At 39.7% G+C, this 19684-nt stretch overlaps 1 protein-coding gene across 1 annotated transcript in view; it reads left to right on the top strand.

Moving 5' to 3' along the window:
- The first annotated feature begins 15712 nt into the window (after positions 1 to 15712).
- The window catches only part of slit3 (slit homolog 3 (Drosophila)), a 194085-nt gene continuing 190113 nt past the window's right edge, over positions 15713 to 19684 (top strand). The window contains exon 1 of the mRNA XM_088431401.1: positions 15713 to 16220. Coding sequence (XP_088287527.1) covers positions 16027 to 16220 — 194 coding nt within the window. The 5' untranslated portion in view covers positions 15713 to 16026. The remainder of the gene's footprint in view (positions 16221 to 19684) is intronic.

Genomic DNA, 19684 nt, shown 5'->3' with positions numbered 1-19684 from the left:
TCGGATACTTTGATCTTCTTTCAGCTTCATCTTGTTAAGAGATCAGATTTATTGGATGATAATCATGTCACAAGTTAGCGCCCGCTTCTGGAGGCCTTCGTCTGGAGGCCGTCTACATCAAGAACCTAAATTCACATCCTGATTTATCAGCCGGAAATATCACAAGAAATTTAAGTTACTGTAAATTTTCGGACTATAAGGTACCACTTTTTTCTCGTGATTTGAGCCCTGCGGCTTATCTGCAGTTTTTTTTCTTACTAGCCATCACTCATACCGATTTATTGGATAATAACGACGTCACAAGTTAGCGCCGACTCGTGGACGCCTTCGCTGGCCTCAACACTAGCAGAAACAAAACATCAGCCTCGGGCCCGACCGATTAATCGTCCACAAATATCACAAGAAATTTTAAATGATCTTAAATTTTGGACTATTAAGCTAAACACTAGCAGACAAATCTCATCAACATCAAGAAGCTAAATTCTCTCTTGGGCCCGATTGATGTGCCACAAATAACACAAGAAATTTACGTTATCGTAAATTTTGCTCATTTTTAAGTTAATGTAAATTTTAGACTATAATGCGTAAATTTTTTCTCGTGATTTGAGCCCTGCTCAATATCATTTTTTGCTGCTACGGCTTGTACGTACCGGTATAAATTGACGGTATTTGTTGCACAACGCGGAACAATGCGAAATATTTTATCGCTAATAAGAACGTAGCGCTAAGGCCCCCTGGAAGAGATTTGAGTTACGGCGTAGCTTGAAGCCGATCCGGCTAACCGCTGACCGAATTGAAAGTATACTTCACTTTTACGAGTTTGGGGACCCCCTGACGGCTCCCTCGGCTGCTTTTTGACATTTTCTCCATCTCCGGGATAAAACATGTCCAAGTTCTCCCATGGTACCCGAAGCCGTAAAAAGGCCAATGGGGGCGCTGTAAACAGACCCGAGCACTTGTCTCAGGTTATCAACACATCGAGCGTTGGTCCGGAGAGATTCGCGATTAGACGCTAAGTGGACGCAGGTGGGGATCTCGTTTGCAGACGCGCAAAATGTATTTCCTCAAATAATTGTTAGTGCGCTAATAGACGCCGTGTCCTATTTAATTGTCAGCTCTTAATTTGAAAAGAAAATGGTCCTGTTCCTTTCATTTCATCAAAACTTATGAAATGAGATGAAAAGAATAGCACAAAGAAAAGCTTAATAATAATTTAGCAATAATGTTGTATCATGCTCCAAATAATTTGCTCTTGATTTGAAAAGAAATGTATTCTTCCTGTCACTGCATAAAAAAATGATTGGATTAGATTCAATTTGACATAAGAAGGGGGGGATTTACAATACCACCTGTAGCCAAAAGTTGTTTCTTGTTCCAATTAATTTTCTCTTAATTTGAAAAGAAATGTATTCTTCCTGTCACTGCATAAAAAAATGATTGGATTAGATTCAATTTGACATAAGAAGGGGGGGATTTACAATACCACATGTAGCAAAAAGTTGTTTCTTGTTCCAATTAATTTACTCTTAATTTGAAAAGAAATGTATTCTTCCTGTCAGTGCATAAAAAATGATTGGATTAGATTCAATTTGACATAAGAAGGGGAGGATTTACCATACCACATGTAGCCAAAAGTTGTTTCTTGTTCCAATTAATTTACTCTTAATTTGAAAAGAAATGTATTCTTCCTGTCCCTGCATTAAAAAAAACGATTAGATTCAATCTGACATGAGGAGGGGGAAGATTTACAATAACACAATGTAGCAACACGCTCTTTCATGTTCCAATTAATTTACTCTTGATTTGAAAAGACAAATGCCACAAATGGAGTTTTTCTCAAGCCATGTTTACCTGCTAGAGTGCAGAGTAAGCCTTCGAAATTCAGCAATGACGGATAATAACGCTTTGGGCGTTTTTGGCGTTAGAAATCAACAATGAAGCTTGGCGAGAAGCTCCAAAAAGTTGACTTTTCAGGAGAGGGCCCCTTTAAAAAAAAAAAAGAAAAAGAAAAAAAACACCACTAGGGCACAATGACATGTTTTAAGAGCAGAAAAAAAAAAGTGACGCCGCAGGCTATACATTTAGCGCCACGTAATCAAGCGCAAACACAACGTAAACGCAATCGGCGTCCGTAACCTGACGCCATTCTCCAAATGTTTGGAAGCGCTCTTGGTTTCAAACCCCGCGTATAAATCAAATAAACCAAACATGTTCAAAAAAAAAAACAAAGTTTACAAAGGCCTTGAGGGCTTTTCTTCTCCCGGGATATTAATGAGGAAATGACGCAGGCGAAGCAAAGAGGGAAAGAGCGATGGGAGCTTTCAGGGGGACGACGGCCGCTGATTAATCCTGAAAAAGTCCACATTCCATCAACAAGGAAAAACGGGGGTGAAGGGGCTTTTAATTGCCCGTCCCCTCTCCTTCCATGTTTCCCAAATCACTCGCCTACCTTTGCCGTCCCGCCTTGCTGGTTGTTATTATTGGCGGAGGGGGGCGGGGCTTCAATGGAATCCAGCAGGCCTCACGTCTACACACACCAAAAATTACTTTCAGATGTGAGGGCCAATGCTGTAGGTGTCTCTTGAAAGAAAAAAAAAACAAAAAACTTAAGTCGTATGTGTATTATCCTCATTTCGGTTTAATTGTTTGGCTAGCATCTTGACAACTTTAGCCTTTTTTCGTAAATATTTTCAGATTTCTGTAGCTGTCCTTAAACAGCATTAATATTATGATTTTCGTGATTATTTTCTCAAAATAAAATAAAATAGTACTGAGGTACCAAATTGCTAAATTACTGTAGGTACTAAAGTAATCAATTACTCCAGAACGTCATTACTTAAAATAATCTTAACTTTAGTAATTGATTCACTTAATACAAAACATTTTCTTCAGCCAAACACACCAATAAAATTGAAAAAAAATATAATTAACTGGGATTGAATGTCTGGACTCTTAAACGGCGCAAAAATACGTCTTTGGGATTGAATGAATGAACTCATATAGTCCATGGGGATTACAGTAAAAATATGGTTTTAAAAAATAATAATATGTAAGAAAATATAGTACCTGAGATTGAATTGTCTGGGCTCTTATAAAAAAGAAAAAGAAGAAAAAAAATATTTCTTTGGGATTGAGTGAGTTAACTAATAATAGAAATTATAATAAAAATATAGTTTTTTAAAGTACTGTATACTATAAAATATAGTGCATGTTCTTGAGTTTATGGATTCTTATTAAAAGTTTTAAAAAATAGGTTAATGGGATTTAATTAATTAACTCATACAGTACCAGGAAATTAAAGTAAAATCATTGTTATTTTTTTTTTATAATATACTCAAAAATATAGTGCCTGGGATTTATAATCTGGAACATAAACATTAAAATACGTTTTTAGGATTGAATGAGTTATTACAGATGAATGACCAATATGATAATTATACAGAATACATGTACAGATAGATATGTTTATCCAGTCGAATTTTGCGACGACTGACCAATCAGAGGACAGAAAAGAAGCTGACATCATCAATATGGGACAAATTTGACACCTGATTAGTTCAAGACTGGTTCCGGAATCATCAATGGCGAGCAACGTCTTTGAATTCGAGAAGAAGGCCCAAAAACCAAAACATGACACCATTTCGCCGCTCCATCCCAATGCTTCTTATTTAGCGACAATTTGGAGGGTTTTTTTTTTTCCGTCGTTTTCATCGCCTCCGTTAGTTACGGCGCTGACTCATGCGCGCGCCCGGATGCGCGGCGCTATCAGTCATCTCCTTTTTGGACGCGCAATCCACTTGCGTGCGCGGAATCATTTGAATTCCGGGAACACGGCGGAGGCTTTCGCATAATATGAATCGTCATCTTTTTTCCCCGCCGCAACGCTTTTTTCCTTTAACGCCGACACTTTTTACGCACTTTGGGGGGTGTCTCGACGTGACTTATGGAGGTCTCGTTGTTTACAGCTAAATAGCGAGCCCGTCCAGATTTATCTCGTGCATTTTCATGCTTTTAAAGACGCGTTTGGGTGATATACCGCAAGTATTAGGAAGAAATAGTGGCGCTCATTTAATAGACATTGTGAGCCATAAATCATGGGGCGCATCTTCGGGGGTGGGGGGGGGGGGGGGGGGCATGGAGGCACTTCAGGGGGTACATGGGATTTTAACAGGACTTCTGCAGGTGTCAGCAAATGTCACTTGATGCTGTTTAACATTGCGATAAGAACAGAACTAGGTCTTTTCAAATTAAGAGCAAATGAATTGGAACATGAAACAACGTGTTGCTACATTGTGTTATTGTAAATTTTCCCCCTCCTCCTGTCAGATTGAATCTAATCGTTTCTTTTCAATGCAGGGACAGGAAGAATACATTTCTTTTCAAATTAAGAGAAAATTAATTGGAACAAGAAACAACTTTTTGCAACATTCAAGATTTTGCAACATTGTTTGACATTTTCTTAATCTTCCTGACTACGTTTTCGTTACTTCCGCCCTTCATGCTTTTCCTCCTCGCGTTTATTCCTTTTGTCATCTGTCATCCATACTTCCTTCATGCTTCCCTTCGAGTATTCTTTCCTTCCTAGCCTCCTCGCTCGCTTCCTCCCTCCTTCCTTTTTTTCACGTTTTGAGTGTTGTAAAACGTTGTCAAGGTGTTTCGACGTCAACTTTTGACGGTTTCCCCTCAAGCGCTCGCTCTTCATCCTCTTCATCCCCTTCATCCCCTTCCTTCCGTCCCGACGGCGAAAATCCCCCCGCGCTTATTCCCGCTCAACGTGCGCGCCGTTCGGACTTTGACTTTACCGGATTTATCTGATCTCGCCGATCCCTCCTTGCAAATACTTGATCCGCGACTCGCCGAGATTCCGGGATTTTTCCCGAAACGGCGCTCAATCCCCGCCTCTGGTGCGCCGGGTCCGCTGTCGCCTCTTCACAAAAGTTTTAGTCGGTAAAAGTGCGACGTCGGATAACGATTTCTCCTTTTTTTATGGTCGACAAAATGTCTTTTAAATTGAAAAGATTTTTTGAAGTAAAATTATTGTCATTGTTAGCAAAAATTAGCATGCAAAAAAAGACATTTTCCATTTTTTCTCAAGTGTTTGGCTAAAGGAGGGTAAAAAAATGGCTGGCACATTATTTGGGGTGATTGAGTATGAACGTTAACTCATTCGATCCCAAAGACGTAGTTTTATGTTCCTGTCGTTCTGACGTTCAATCACGGGTACTTATTGTTTTTATTCTTTTTCAAATGTTGGCGAAAAGAGGGTAAAAAGTAAAAAAAAATAACCAAGTACTTTAGGTACTTAAGTATTATAATAACAATTATTTTTGTACTAAAGTAATAAAGTAATCACTGTCATTGTTAGCAAAAATTAGCATGCAAAAAAAGACATTTTTAATTTTTTCTCAAGTGTTTGGCTAAAGGAGGGTAAAAAAATGGCTGGCACAATATTTGGGGTGATTAAGTATGAACGTTAACTCATTCAATCCCAAAGACGTAGTTTTATGTTCCTGTCGTTGGCGAAAAGAGGGGAAAAAGTAAGTAAAATTAACCAAGTACTTTAGGTACTTAAGTATTATAATAACAATTATTTTTGTACTAAAGTAATCACTGTAGGTACCAAAGTAATTATTACTCTTAAAAAAAGGTAAAAATATGTCTTTGGAATTGACCGAGCCAGCCCGTGGATGCTTAAACGGGGGCCCCGGGATAGACCTTTGAGGAATGCCAGAAACGGGCCCCTCTCTGGTTTTTGCGTCTTGGCCACCGGGGGGCAGTAGAAAACTGGTACTTTGATCGGATGAAGCAAACAAGATTCATGACTCTTCATAATGGAATTTTTGCATCGTGCGTTAGCATCAAGCTAGCAGACGTTGATAAGACAAACCGACAGTTTTTTTTTTTTTTATGACTCCCCATAATTTCCCTCCCACGTAGTCTAAACATTTTCAAAAAGCAGCACAGGCCTCCCCATCGCGTAGGTTTTCGCAAAGGGAACATTTCCCATCAGATTTCACTCCTCGTGTCCAAATTTTGCATTCCAGATCTTGTGTGTGTGCTGGTGATACAAAACAGGATACTTGGGAATTTTTGCCCAATGAGAACTTTGCTCTCCCGAGAATTCCTTCCATATTTTTCAATGGAGTCTCGTCGTTAAGCGAAACCTGTTTTGCACAAGCTTCATCCATCAACGGATTATTTACGTTCTTTTTTTTTTTATTGGTCTCCTTTTACCGTCTATCTCTTCATCCGCCTTTCCTCTCCTTAATCCATTTGTACTGTCAACTTTGACCTTTCCTTGTTAGCGAGGAAAGACGAGGTTAACCCATTTGCGTGGACGTGCGAGTGTTGGACTTCTCAAGATTTGTTTATGTCCAAAAGTTAAGTGTCTCGGGCCGGTCTTGGAATCAAAGGCGTTTTTACGCGGTCGTTTCGGTCTCGGACAGGGCGGGGTCTGGATTTTTGTTCTAGACCGGTCTAGACATCCAAAAGGATTGTACTTGTCTAGATCTCCACTTCTAAAAGTCTTGGTCTTGTCTCAACCTTCAAAAATCCTGGTATTGTCTTGCTTTTGTCCTACGAAAACCTTGGTCATATCTCCGTTCCGACCTCCAAAAGTTTTGGTCTTGTCTTGCTCTTGATCTTCACAAGGATTGTCCTGGGCTCAATCTCCACTTCCAAAAGTCTTTATCTTGTCTCAAACTTCACAAATCTTGGTATTGCCCTGCTTTTGATCTACAAAAACCTCGGTCTTATTTCTGTCCCAACCTCCAAAAGTCTTGGTCTTGTCTTGCTCCTGATCTTCAAAAGGATTTTGCTTGTCTTGATCTTCACTTCCAAAGGTCCTAGTCTTGTCTCAAAAATCTTCATATTGTCTTTTTTGGTCTTCTCTTGCTCTCAAACTCCAAAAGACTCGGTCTTCATTTGTTGACGAAATTCAGAAGTGTTGTTTTGGTCTGCCTCTCGACCTCCAAAATTCTTGGTCTTGTCTCAATCCCAACCTCTAAAAGTCTTGGTCTTTTACTGCTCTCGACCTCTTCTCTTGGTGTCAAACTTCAGAAGTCTTAGTCTTGCCGTACTCGACGCCCCAAATTCTTGGGTTTTCTTCTTGGTCTTCTCTTGCTTTGAACTTCCCAAAGTCTTGGTCTTGTCTTGCTTTCGAGCTCCAAAATTGTTCATATTCTCTTGTCTATCATGTCTTGCTCTTGATCTGTAACTCTTGTTCTTGTCTCAATCTCACCCTTCCAAATTCTTGGTCTTCTCCTGCTCTCAAAGTTCTTTTGCTGTGGAACTTCAGAAGTCTTATTTTTGTCAGTCTCTCGAGCTCCAAAATTCTCGGTCTTTGTCTTCTCTCGCTTTCATCTTCCATAAGGCTTGGTCTCGTCTTGCTCCCGCCCTCCAAAAGTCTTGGTCTTCTTTTATTGCGGAACTTCAGAAGTCTTATTTTCGTCAGTCTCTCGAGCTCCAAAATTCTCGGTCTTTGTCTTCTCACGCTTCCATAAGTCTTGGTCTCGTCTTGCTCCCGCCCTCCAAAAGTCTTGCTCTTCTTTTGGTGCCCAACCTGAGAAGCTCCAAAATTCTCGGTCTTTGTCTTCTCACGCTTCCATAAGTCTTGGTCTCGTCTTGCTCCCGCCCTCCAAAAGTCTTGCTCTTCTTTTGGCGCCCAACCTGAGAAGCCTTAGTCTTGTCTTGCGCTCGATTTCTTCAAATCTTGTTCTTATCTCAACCTCCGAAATTCCTCCTCTAGTCTTGATACCATTTTTTTTTCTTCCCAACGCAGAAACACTCCAAGCATTTTTAGCATCCATCCATTTTTTTTCCCCACTTAATAATCGACATTAACGAACAAACGAAGCCTATTAGCGTTTTCTCGCCGCCTCATCGTCAATGCTTCTTTTATAACATGGCGCTAGCTACACACACACACACACACACACACACACACACGACACACACACACACACACGACACACATCATTAGCATTCAACAAGTCAGCATATTAGCTTGTCTTTCCCGTCACTGTAGGCCACAAACTCTTGTTTATTTTCTGTCTCTCCCGACAAGTACGTTATAATTTCCCTTGTACGAAAGCGTGTTCCGTATGCACGAGCGTGTCTTTTTGCACGGGAACAGAAATATTGCTCTTGGATACCCGCCACTCGACGAGCTCGAAAAGTCACACGCAGGCGCCGGCTCCCTCGCTTTATCCTTGCTATCCGCGCCGCAAGAATAACGAGCTGCCTTAAACGCATTCGGATTATTAAGCGCCGGCGCACGTCGAGGGGGTCGTCGCACATGTGCCGCCCCGCTCGATCCCGAGTCCAGCGGCGCAGGGGTCAGAGTTTAAAAAGCGCTAATTCCCGAGCGTTGCGTCACGCAAAATCGACGGCGTGAACACGCGCGGGAAAATAGCGCAAATATTTCACGAGGCTTCCAGGTTTCCGCTGTCAAAGAAAGATGCTGCTGGATTTCATTTGCGAGGCTCGATTGCGCAATCGCAACCGCTCGCCGCTTACTTTTTTTAATAGGTGAAACCGCAAACCGCCATCCGAGACGCGTCAGTGTCATTTTGAGCTCGTCGTTTAACATGACACTTGAAAATAAATGGCTTTCAGATGAGTTGATTCGGAAAGAAAAAAAATCACTCACAAAGGCTCTTCATTAAACTCACTCGATGCCAGAGACGGATTTTCACGTATTTTACGAGTTCAGACATTCAATCCCAGATAAGTATCAATTTATTTAATAAGCTAGTATCTGGAAATTAATGTCTTTAATGTACCAATTAAATACTTAAGTATCGGGACTCTCAAAAAACGTGAAAATACGACCCTGGCATTGAATGAGTTAACAACCCTGGCTAAACGTATCTCATCCACAAAATACAAAAATTTTAGCTTCTCGGTTTTGGAGTCCGTACTTTCCTGTAATACAACTTTTATTGGCAAAAAAAAAAAGTTCTTGCAGGGTTGATCATAACCACCAGTCACTAATTTAACTCATTTGACCCCAAAGACACATTTTTACGTTTTTTGTTTTTTCCCGACATTCAAGGTTTTTTTTTTTTGTTGTTAAAAACATTTTCAAGTATTTGACTAAAGGAGGGTCTAAAAAATTAATTTCCCTAACCTTAACCCTTTCATCAATTAATTTAAGTTTGTAATTAATGATCAAAGTAATCAAATACTTCAGGTAAATTAATGCTAAAGAAATCAATTCATCAATCAATTTGTCATATTACACATGACACTTCAAAATAAAAGGCTTTCCGATTATTTGATTCCTAAAAAAATTGATGTCACTTCCACTAACAACCCAGGCTAAACTTAGCTCCTTAGCCAAAATACAAAGATCTAGTCTTTCGAGTGTATCACTTCGACTTACATCTTTCACGCTAATTACTACTTTCCTACATCACACTTTTTTCACAGTACATTAAAAGCTTTCCAAAGAATCATATACGCTTAAAAAAAAAAAAAAAAACGGAAGCGTAACATTATTAGCTTGCCGAGCACATTGGCTGACGCTAGCATAATCACGCGTCGACTTGGAGAGTGTGTAATTTTCTTCTAAATGAGACGATTAATCATCCAGCGCGCGAGGAAGCGAGGACGAAAAAATCATATCCTTTTAATAAAACACGCTACCCCCCACGCTAACGTACGTGCGCTACTGCCAAGCCCGCTGGACAAGATCTCGCGCAAGGCAAAATAAATGTAATCTGATTACTCGATTAATCGGAACGACGATTGGCGGAATGCGGTCGGGCGTCTACCTTTGTTGCGTCAAGATGCTTCGAAAAGCTTTCGAGACTTTGGGGTATTTTGTTGTTATGACTAGCGGGAGGCTAACACGGCCCATTTGCTAATGGGACCATTACGGAGACTTTGGAAGCCAAACCCAGCAAACGCACCGCGCCCCTCCGGCCGTAGGAAACCCAAGCCTTTCCTCCGACGCGGGTTTTTTTTGGACCCGCGTCCTGGACGGGACTCCGATTGGACCTGGGGCCAACCCTTGGAAGGAAAGTGGACAGTACACCCAACGCAGAATTGTGTGTGTGTGTGTGTGCGCGAGAGACAGTTTTTTGGCCCTTAAGGATAGTCTAAATATGGATTTAAAGTGGGCCATTACAACATGTCGTTTTATGCACACACATACACAAGGACACACACGCTTGGCATATACACGCACACATTTTTACTGTTGTACATATATGGAAGCAACGTGCAGAAAACCTTAGGCCGAAATCTTATTTTGTTTATTTATCTATGAATTAAAAAAAAAAAAAAGGATGCACCACAGAGTGCTTGCAGCGATGCAAAACAATCTTTTGCAGCGTGATTTTCCATCTCAGTCTGTATTTTAACACGTCAAAACAGCCTGTGATCATCACATGACCAAAAACTGAACCGCGATTGGTCACTCATGAAAATGAATTCTTAGTAGTTATCGCATTCATTATTGGCATAATATTACGTTTTTAATCATGCTCAAAATGGCTAAATAGGTGGACAAAATGGATGTAAAAATTAGTCTATTACTATCTATCTATCTATCTATCTATCTATCTATCTATCTATCTATCTATCTATCTATCTATCTATCTAGCCAGCTAGCTAGCTAGCTAAATAGCTACCTAGTTAGCTTGCTATCTATCTATCTATCTATCTATCTATCTATCTATCTATCTATCTATCTATCTATCTATCTATCTATCTATCTATCTATCTATCTATCTATCTATCTATCTATCTATCTATGTCGATGTCTACAATATGTATATGTCTACATCTATGTTTATGTATATATCTAAATAAATCTATATCTAAATAAATCTAAATCTATCTATCTATCTATCTATCTATCTATCTATCTATCTATCTATCTATCTATCTATCTATCTATCTATCTATGTCTACAGTATGTCTATATCTATGTTTATCTATCTATCTATCTATCTATCTATCTATCTATCTATCTATCTATCTATCTATCTATCTATCTATCTATCTATCTATCTATCTATCTGTCTACGGCATGTTTATGTCTATATCTACGTTTAAGTCTAAATCTATCGATCTATCTACCTGATCGCTTTGGTGCCCCGCCCCCCGGCCAAAGCCAATCAGCCGTCGAGGGCAGCCTTTGATTGCCGCCTGAAGCACCCGGCGCTTGCAAAAGCTCCCCGTCGTCCGCTGAGGAAAAGCCCGGTGTGTTTACAGAAGACGCACTCGGGCCTAATTGCACTAATTGCAAAGTAAATCAGGCAAATGAAAGCAAAGCGGACGTAAGAACATTAGCGGGGCTCCTTCGGACCACCGCGGAGGCCCGCTAAGTAAATGGACTCGGGGGTGGCGTAAAGAGCGCCCGGGCACGCCATTCCTCACTGGCGACATCAATTGCCTGCCTGCCTGCCTGCCGGCCGGCCGGCCTCGTTTGTTTGTTTGGATGAGCGCTGACGAATGCCGCGTCGCTCGTTGGAGACTTCCACTCTTGCTTTCTGCTCATCTCTCTCTCTATTTTAATCTTTGAAATATACCAAGGTGAGCACAAATATGAATGGAAAACATAGCACATAAAAACAATTCATTTTGGACCCCCCCTTAAGTAACTAATTCAGTTGCACTCAATTACAATGCACGTGTGATGGTCAAGTAACAGTTCGAACGTTTTTAAAATTACGAATCCCTGTTGGGGGTGTTTTAAATTTCATACAACAAAAGGGTGACTTTTGAAAAATTGAATTTGTGTGCTAGCAAATTCATTATCTCTGCTCTCAAACGGGGGTGTCTCAAATGTTCTGCTTAAATGTCAGCTGTCAATCAAATACTCCTAATCGGACCTATATATATATATATATATATATATATATATATATATATACACAGTATATCTATCTATTTATCTGTCTATCTGTCTATCTATCTGTTTAGCTAAATAGCTAGCTTGCTAATTTTCTATCTATCTATCTATCTATCTATCTATCTATCTATCTATCTATCTATCTATCTATCTATCTATCTATCTATCTATCTATCTATCTATCTATGTATGTCTACAGTATGTCTATATCTATATGTTTATGTCTATATCTATCTATCTGTCTATCTGTCTATCTATCTGTTTAGCTAAATAGCTAGCTTGCTAATTTTCTATCTATCTATCTGTTTAGCTAAATAGCTAGCTTGCTAATTTTCTTTCTATCTATCTATCTATCTATCTATCTATCTGTCTATCTGTCTCTGTCTATTTAGCTAAATAGCTAGCTTGCTAATTTTCTATCTATCTATCTATCTATCTATCTATCTATCTATCTATCTATCTATCTATCTATCTATCTATCTATCTATCTATGTCTACAGTATGTCTATATCATATGTTTATGTCTATATCTATCTATCTATCTATCTATCTATCTATCTATCTATCTATCTATATCTCAAAGTATTGATTTTGAATTGAAACTGCCATTTTACTCTCCACTAGAGGGCACCCTCCACGAGTAAAACACAACTAGGCATGTTACTGTTGTGTTTGCCCCTCTGGGGAAATCGCCTCCAACTGGCTTTAATTTCCCATCATGCACCTTGGTAGGGAGCTGGAAAAAGATCTCCATCAAGAAATGTGATGTTTTTGACCAATACAGTCCAACAAATATTTCTGGAATCCAACCCACAAAAATGTTCAACTAAATCAGTGGTTGTTCATGACATCAGCATAGCTCATGAACTAGCTTTACCTTTGACTTTTTTTTTTTTTTCTTTTGTGATGTCACCACAGAACGCTTGCAGCGGACACAAAGTGATCGGATTGCTCCACCAAGAAGATTTTCAAAAGGTCAGTGGGTTTTCTTTTTGTGTACAAAATGGAAAAATTTGCTGCCTGTTGCAGCTAACAGCAGCTCGTGTTAGCTGAGGTTGTCACGACATTATTTTCAATAAAATAATTCATCTTTCTTGATTTTTTTTTCCCATTTCTTTTAATTCTAAGCTATTTTCTGAATCATTCAATCCCAAAGGTGTATTTTTACGTTTTTTTGCTGGTATTTAGCTATTTAGCATTTCCTGTGCTGGCCATTTTAATATCTAATCTCATTCAATCCCCAAGATGTATTTTTACGTTTTTTTTGCTGGTATTTAGCTACTTAGCATTTCCTGTGCTGGCCATTTTAACATCTAATATAATCTCATTCAATCCCAAAGTTTATTTTTGTTTTTTTTTAAACAGTGAATTCAATAACAGCTACTTATGTTTTTTTAATTTTTTGCTAAAGGGGGGTCTAAAAATGGCTGGTACTCGGTAATCGATTACTTTGGATAATCAACCCTTGTGGAATTATGGTAAAAATGATGGAAATTCATTTTTTATGCTATCATTAAAGAATCAATGGGGGGGAAAAACACTTGGGATCTAAAATTTCCAGCAGATGATTAAAACATGCAACGATTCTTACGATATTATGTAATTGCAACTGGACGATTTTGTGTACTAAAATAATTCTTGTCCAAATTTTGTACCATATAAAACCATTATAATTACAATTTTTGAGAAGCGTTTGAATCGACGATTTTCGATCGTCAAGCTAACAGAAAATTCTTGCTTGACTTGTGTTTCACCTCAAGACAGTAGGTGGCGGTAGAGACCAGTTAATGAGCGTCATTGCTTCACAGGCTACAAAGACAGATGCCACTGAACAATTTGAGCGGTTGAAGAAAAAAAACAATTATTATCAAAAACAATACATAAAAATACGTCTTTGGGATTGAAGGAGTTAACAGAAAGTTGTACCAAATGAATTATTTGTGACGTCATCTATCATTGAGGCAATTTAACGGGGAGCGTAATGGGTCTGCCGCAGAATTCATTAGTAGGCCACGTGACGGAGAAACAAATGTTTTAATTAGCTTGTTTCCCCTCCCACCGTGATGCGTTCAATGACTGACTTTGTTGCTTGCGGCCTTTGCAGTATTGATGAGGATTCATTAGACAAGGCAGGCTTTACATTTACAGCCTCAACTTAAATGATCGCAGGGATTTGAATGAGACGCTTGGAGCGTGCAGGGGCAGTTTTGACCAATAGGGGGCAGCAAGAATTTAACAAGCTGAATGAAGGAGATTCGACTGTCTAATCGGCTCCTGGGCTGCATTTGGGGAGCGAGAAAATACGAGAAAATATTCATAGATTAACACCTGAACCGCGCTTTCATTTTTCTGGAAGAATTTGTTGTTTTTGTTTGTTTTTCAAAGCTTCAACTAGCACCTTGAAAAACGAAACGCATCTTGTTCAATTTTGCTTTTTTTTTTCCTCTCCACTATTTCAAGTAGAAAAGTAATCAATCACGTTTGTCATAGTCCACTTATTTGGCAATTTTAGCATTAAAGCGTGAATATTTTGTTTTCATTTGCCACTTGCTGTTGACTAATAACGACATGTGCTGAAGGCTCAGCTAAATGACCAATCACAGCTCAGATGGTGAACATCGCATGACTTACAGGTCAGCCGTGATTGGTCATGACCTGAGCCAGGTGGTGTTGACGCCAAGTGAAAAAACATGCTTTTAAATGCATTAATTTCCCATGAAAGCAATCGTTCTCTAATTAAAGACAAAATGTGATTTTCAATTAATTAATTAATTTATTGATTTAAATTGATGTGGCTCTCAAATGGGGGTACGGGTACTCCTGAGAGTCCATAAAGGCACTTCAGTGGGTTTGTAAGATTTTAACATGGGTTCCGTCGGCACCAGCAAATCTAATGTAATGATTTTTAAACTTTTTCAAATTAAGAGCAAATCAACTGGAACCTTGCAAATGTCAATTGCAGACAAAATATCCTGGAAAAACAAAAACTGAATGGCACACTATGCGTAGTGAGTGTGTTTTTAATTAAAAAAAAAAAAAAAATGACACTTGTGGATAAATCTTTGGGTCTTATTGACCCAGAGATATTATTGCTGTTCTTGAGAAATAAACATACGTCACTGGTTTAAAAAAAAAAAAAAAGTAAAATAAAAACAACTGCATGTCTGGATTAGACACATTTGGGACAGGTTTGGGTGACTAAATACGCTTGGGTCAAAATGACCCGAGTACTATATTATTGTTAATTGCAAAGAAACACAACAGGAGGGTTAATTCTGACCTGCAAGTATGAATGGCACAAAATGTAAGTAGTTTTCCAATGAAAAATCTTTTTTTTTGACACTTTTGGAAAAATGCACACACCTCCGGGTCATATCGACCCGGAGACATTATCGCCCTTCTTGAGAAATGAACGTAATTCACCTGTTAAAACAAAACTTCGGCTTTGGTTCGCGCACATCTCGGACACGTTGGACTGACTAATCCACCTCGGGTCAAAATGACCCGGGGACGTTATCGTTGCTCCTTGCAAACGTCAATTCTGACCTGCAGCCAAAATAAATTCGGAATAGCACAAAATGCCCCTGAAATAGCCTGAGGGATAATAAAAGTTTGAGTGTTTTGGGGGAGAGAACGAGAGAGAGAGAGAGAGAGAGAAGGAGGGAGGAGATGATTTTTGGGAGGAGGAATGAAGAAAAGGAGGGGGGACGGGGGACTCCGAACCCTCAGTGCGCACCAGTCCGCGCTGCGCCACTTCCCTCTCAACTTCACTCCGCGGAGCTCACTTCTTTTTCTTCCTTCCCATTCTTGTATTCCTTTTTTACGTCTTTTTTTTATGACATCTCGTCTTTCATGGGCCGCTTTGCAACGGGACGCCCGTGGCCGTTGTCCCCCCTCCCCAACTGAAGGTTCGGAAGTTGCGGATGTGCTGACTTACCGGATTGAATGGGGGGAACGGCTTCTGGAGACTTTACGCAGCCACTCCGGGGATGAATATTCACTTCTTAACCGCGCCGCCGTCTCGCTTTTGTTTTCTCATGAGATAAAAGTTCCGCCGCCAAAAAAAGGAAACGCCGCATTTGTCCCAAGTTTTCGCCCAAGCCCCGGAGATCCCACTTTCAACCGCCTGGATTTCTGCCTCGGATTCCGCCCGAGTGGATATCATGCCCGGGGGCGCCCGACCCGTCCGGTTTTGGGCCCCCGGCTCTTGGGTCCTGGTTCTGGTTCTGGTCCTGTGCGCGGCGTGGGGCGCGCGCGGCTGCCCGCACAAGTGCAGCTGCTCCGGATCCCATGTGGACTGCCAGGGTCTGGGGCTCAAAAACGTACCCAAGGGGATCCCCAGGGGGGCCGAGCGCCTGTAAGTTTGCACCCGAATTTGACAAAAATAACTTGGAAATATTCATGCCGTTTTGGGGGCTTAAAAATAACTACACATTGAATTCACATTGAATTTTTTTCGCCCTGGCGCACACACTTTGCAAATGATACACATTGCGTTTAGTTCCTGATTTTGTAAATGCTTTTAAAGGCGTAATAATTCAAGTTATTGATCATTTTTTTCAAATTCTTCAGTTTTATCTATGTATAGATAACATTTATTGACACCCACAGAAAATTGAAAAATGGTGCGTTCTGTAGTCTGTGACATGATGACACGTTAACCCTTGTTGCATTGTTATTAATTATGTAAATTCCCTTTTTTATGATATCATAAAGAATCATAAAAGAATCAATCAAAAACACTAGGGAGCTGAAATTTCCAGCAGATGATTAAAACGTGTAGAATTTCAAAATGCAACTATTCTGACATTTCTATGTGATTGCAGTTGGCCGGGTGAGATTTTGTGTATAAAAATAATCATTGTCCAAATTTTGGACCATAGACAACCATTATAAATACAATTTTTAGATGTGTTTTCATGGGATTTATGACATTGATTTTCCTGCGAATTTTGCGACATTCCGTTGAGCGCCGGTCAAACTATGTCAGCAAACAGAAAATTCTTTGACCTGTGTTTTACTTCTAGACTGTAGGTGGCGGTATAGACCAGTTATTGGCTAAGGCCGGTTTTCATTTGGGGAGGGAGGAGTTCATAACTTCACGGCCTCGTAAATTCTTCAATATTTACCTTTGCATTTTAGTGATGGATGTATCTTTTTCAATGAATATGTATATTAAAATTTTATCTGCTATACTGTACAGTATATGCTCCAATTTTCAAGCAATTTATATGGGGACAAGGTGCAAAAACTGCAATTTTTTGTAAAAAGTGCAATTTTATGAAATAAATCCAGAAACAAAATATATTTTAGGGTTTTTGGTTTCAATAATTATACTCTTCTTGATCCAAACAGTCTTTAAATGTAATCAAGCGGTACCCCCCCCCCCCCACCCCCCCAAAAAAAAATTCCTCAGATAGTACTTCCCACAAGTCATCTTGATTCATTTATTATTGTTTTGTTGCCATTCCCTTCAGCGCAGCTCCATCTAGTGGATGCACAACGCAAGCCCAGCCACTACTGCAGCTTCTATTCTATGCGCCTTATAATGCGGTGCGCCTGATATATAATAGTGCAGAAAATACGGTAATAGAGACCCGTGAAAGTTGTTTTCGTCGTTATCAAGAGGTGTATCATGTTTGACAGTTGGTTAAGGTTTGAAAATACCTGTTCCATATGTTTGCATTGTAGTACGTTTTGGGTTTTAAAAAAAAAAAAAAGTTGGAAGGCTTCCCAACCTGTTGAGCGCATAGTGATGATGCCACAGTTACACGCAGACATACGCTCACACACATAGTTATATGGAAGTGATTATGCATGTTAATAGCAGCGCCCCCCCCCCCCACACCCCCCCCCCCCCCCCCCAAGCCATTCACGATACAGCCGAGCCAGAGACAACAAACACAATCAGTCACTGATATGATATGCATGCTGACCACTTTATTAGGAACAGCTGAGAACTTTCCAGGGGGCGCTACTGAGTATTTTTAGTTATTTTTTTGTAAATTTTGTGGATATAAGCCTTAAAGGGCTTTTAGCAAAACACCTCCATTTCATGACATTGCGCAGGTGTACCTAATAAAGTGGCGTGTAACAAACTACTCACAGCTCCGCTAGCCCGGGGGCCCCCCTATTTGTGTTTTTTTTTTTTTTTCGGTGACCTTCCGGGACCTGTTGGGTTTTACACAGCAATCCCCTGAAGACATTTACACTCTAAGAAAATAAATAATTAGAGCAGGCTGGGATGGAAGGGGTGCGGGAGTGGGGGTCCATCTTTGTGCCGAGGAAATGTATTTAGACAAAAGTAGTTCTTAGAACCCATCTGATGGCATTTTTGGGCAAATACACCACAGCATAAATCTTTCCTTTCCTTTTTTTTTTTTTTTTTTTTTTTCCCCAAAAATAGGATCTGAATATGATGGTTTAAAATGAGTTAATTAAAAAAATGAAGAATTAATTACTTTAATTTGGCTCATGCATTATTTTGACCATTTTTTGATCACTCTTTAACATCATTCAGGCAGTATTTCATCGTCCAGGTGTTCATTTTCAGAATTTTTTTTTTCAAAACTTTTCAAGCATCCGAGTTAAAAATGGATCTGAAAACTGCAGTTATTGAATGAGTTATTTCACAAATACAATGAAGAAATTTTTTTTTAGCCCCTTATGCGGTATTTTGACCATTTTTGTTCATTTTCTTTCACATCATTCTGGCAGTTTTTTAGTCAAGGATTGGCACATTGCTGCTAATGTGATAACAAGGTGCTTGTGCCATGTTGAACTTTGACATATTGTCACCATCTGGGTGAAATTTCAGCTCCCTAGTTTGTCTAATTTCAATGCTTTTGATTTAAAGATCAAAGGATTGGACAAAAAACTGCAAACGGGTTAACAACGATAATTGTGAGTGGGAACAGATTATTTTTTTAACGTTACAGTTTCTGTGTACGCAATCTCTCGCTATTACTTAATTACTTGGTAAACATTTTTGCGGACTTTTCAGTGAGGGCTCCCACCCCTCCGATGCGACGATCTGGCCTCGGCGGGAAGAAAGAAACAAAGAGCGTCCCCGCTCGTTCCAGCGTCCCCGCAAACGGCGTCAAACGACAACGTTTGTCACATTCGCTCGCGTCCCGGCGCGAGATCCCGCTTAAACGCACAAGATGCGTTTGTTGTGGCCTGTGTCCCCCGCCGCCTGTTTATTTGCGGACGGCCAATGGAAAACAGAGCTAGACGCGGGATTCTCGTCACCCCCAGCCACACTTGTTTTTAATTTGCCGCATATTTGGATCGATAACTTGAGCCATCGGAGACTTGGGTCGCCATTTTCAATGTCGTGCGTCATGAGTTGGGCTCTCTCGTACCCATTTTCAACATCTTAAGCCAGATAAATTGCTTTAATAAGAGATGACGCAACATTTCATTGATTGTGTAGAGTTTGGGGTGAAGCAGGGACTTTCTTGAGTGCAAAACGGGATTGCACTATTCCCTCGCTGTAACGCTTTTCGCGGCCTTGCTGTTCCGCAGATTTTTAAAAAAGAATTTTCCCCCATCAAGGTTTGAATGAACCGTTTTTTTGAATTTTGTTTGAAAGCTCTACAAGTTTATAATTTTTACACTTTGTAATTTAATTTGAAGATTATAATTTTGACAATTTCTCAGGTTTTACTCTTAAAATTATGAATGAGAGAAACCACCTGGAAAAATTTTCAACTGTAGGGAAGGGCTTTAATAAAAGTAAAAGATAAATAAAAAAAAGCGTAAAAATGAATGAAAAAAATCCTGCATGTGGAAAAGCATGTAGTGTAATAAAAAACAAAA

The sequence above is a fragment of the Hippichthys cyanospilos genome, chromosome 13 (genome assembly GCF_059441005.1).
Source record: "Hippichthys cyanospilos isolate Australia breed blue-spotted pipefish chromosome 13, RoL_Hcya_1.0, whole genome shotgun sequence".
NCBI classification, from domain to species: Eukaryota; Metazoa; Chordata; class Actinopteri; order Syngnathiformes; family Syngnathidae; genus Hippichthys; species Hippichthys cyanospilos.
Note: the sequence above shows the minus strand (reverse complement) of the source record. Positions and strands in the feature narration are given on the sequence as shown.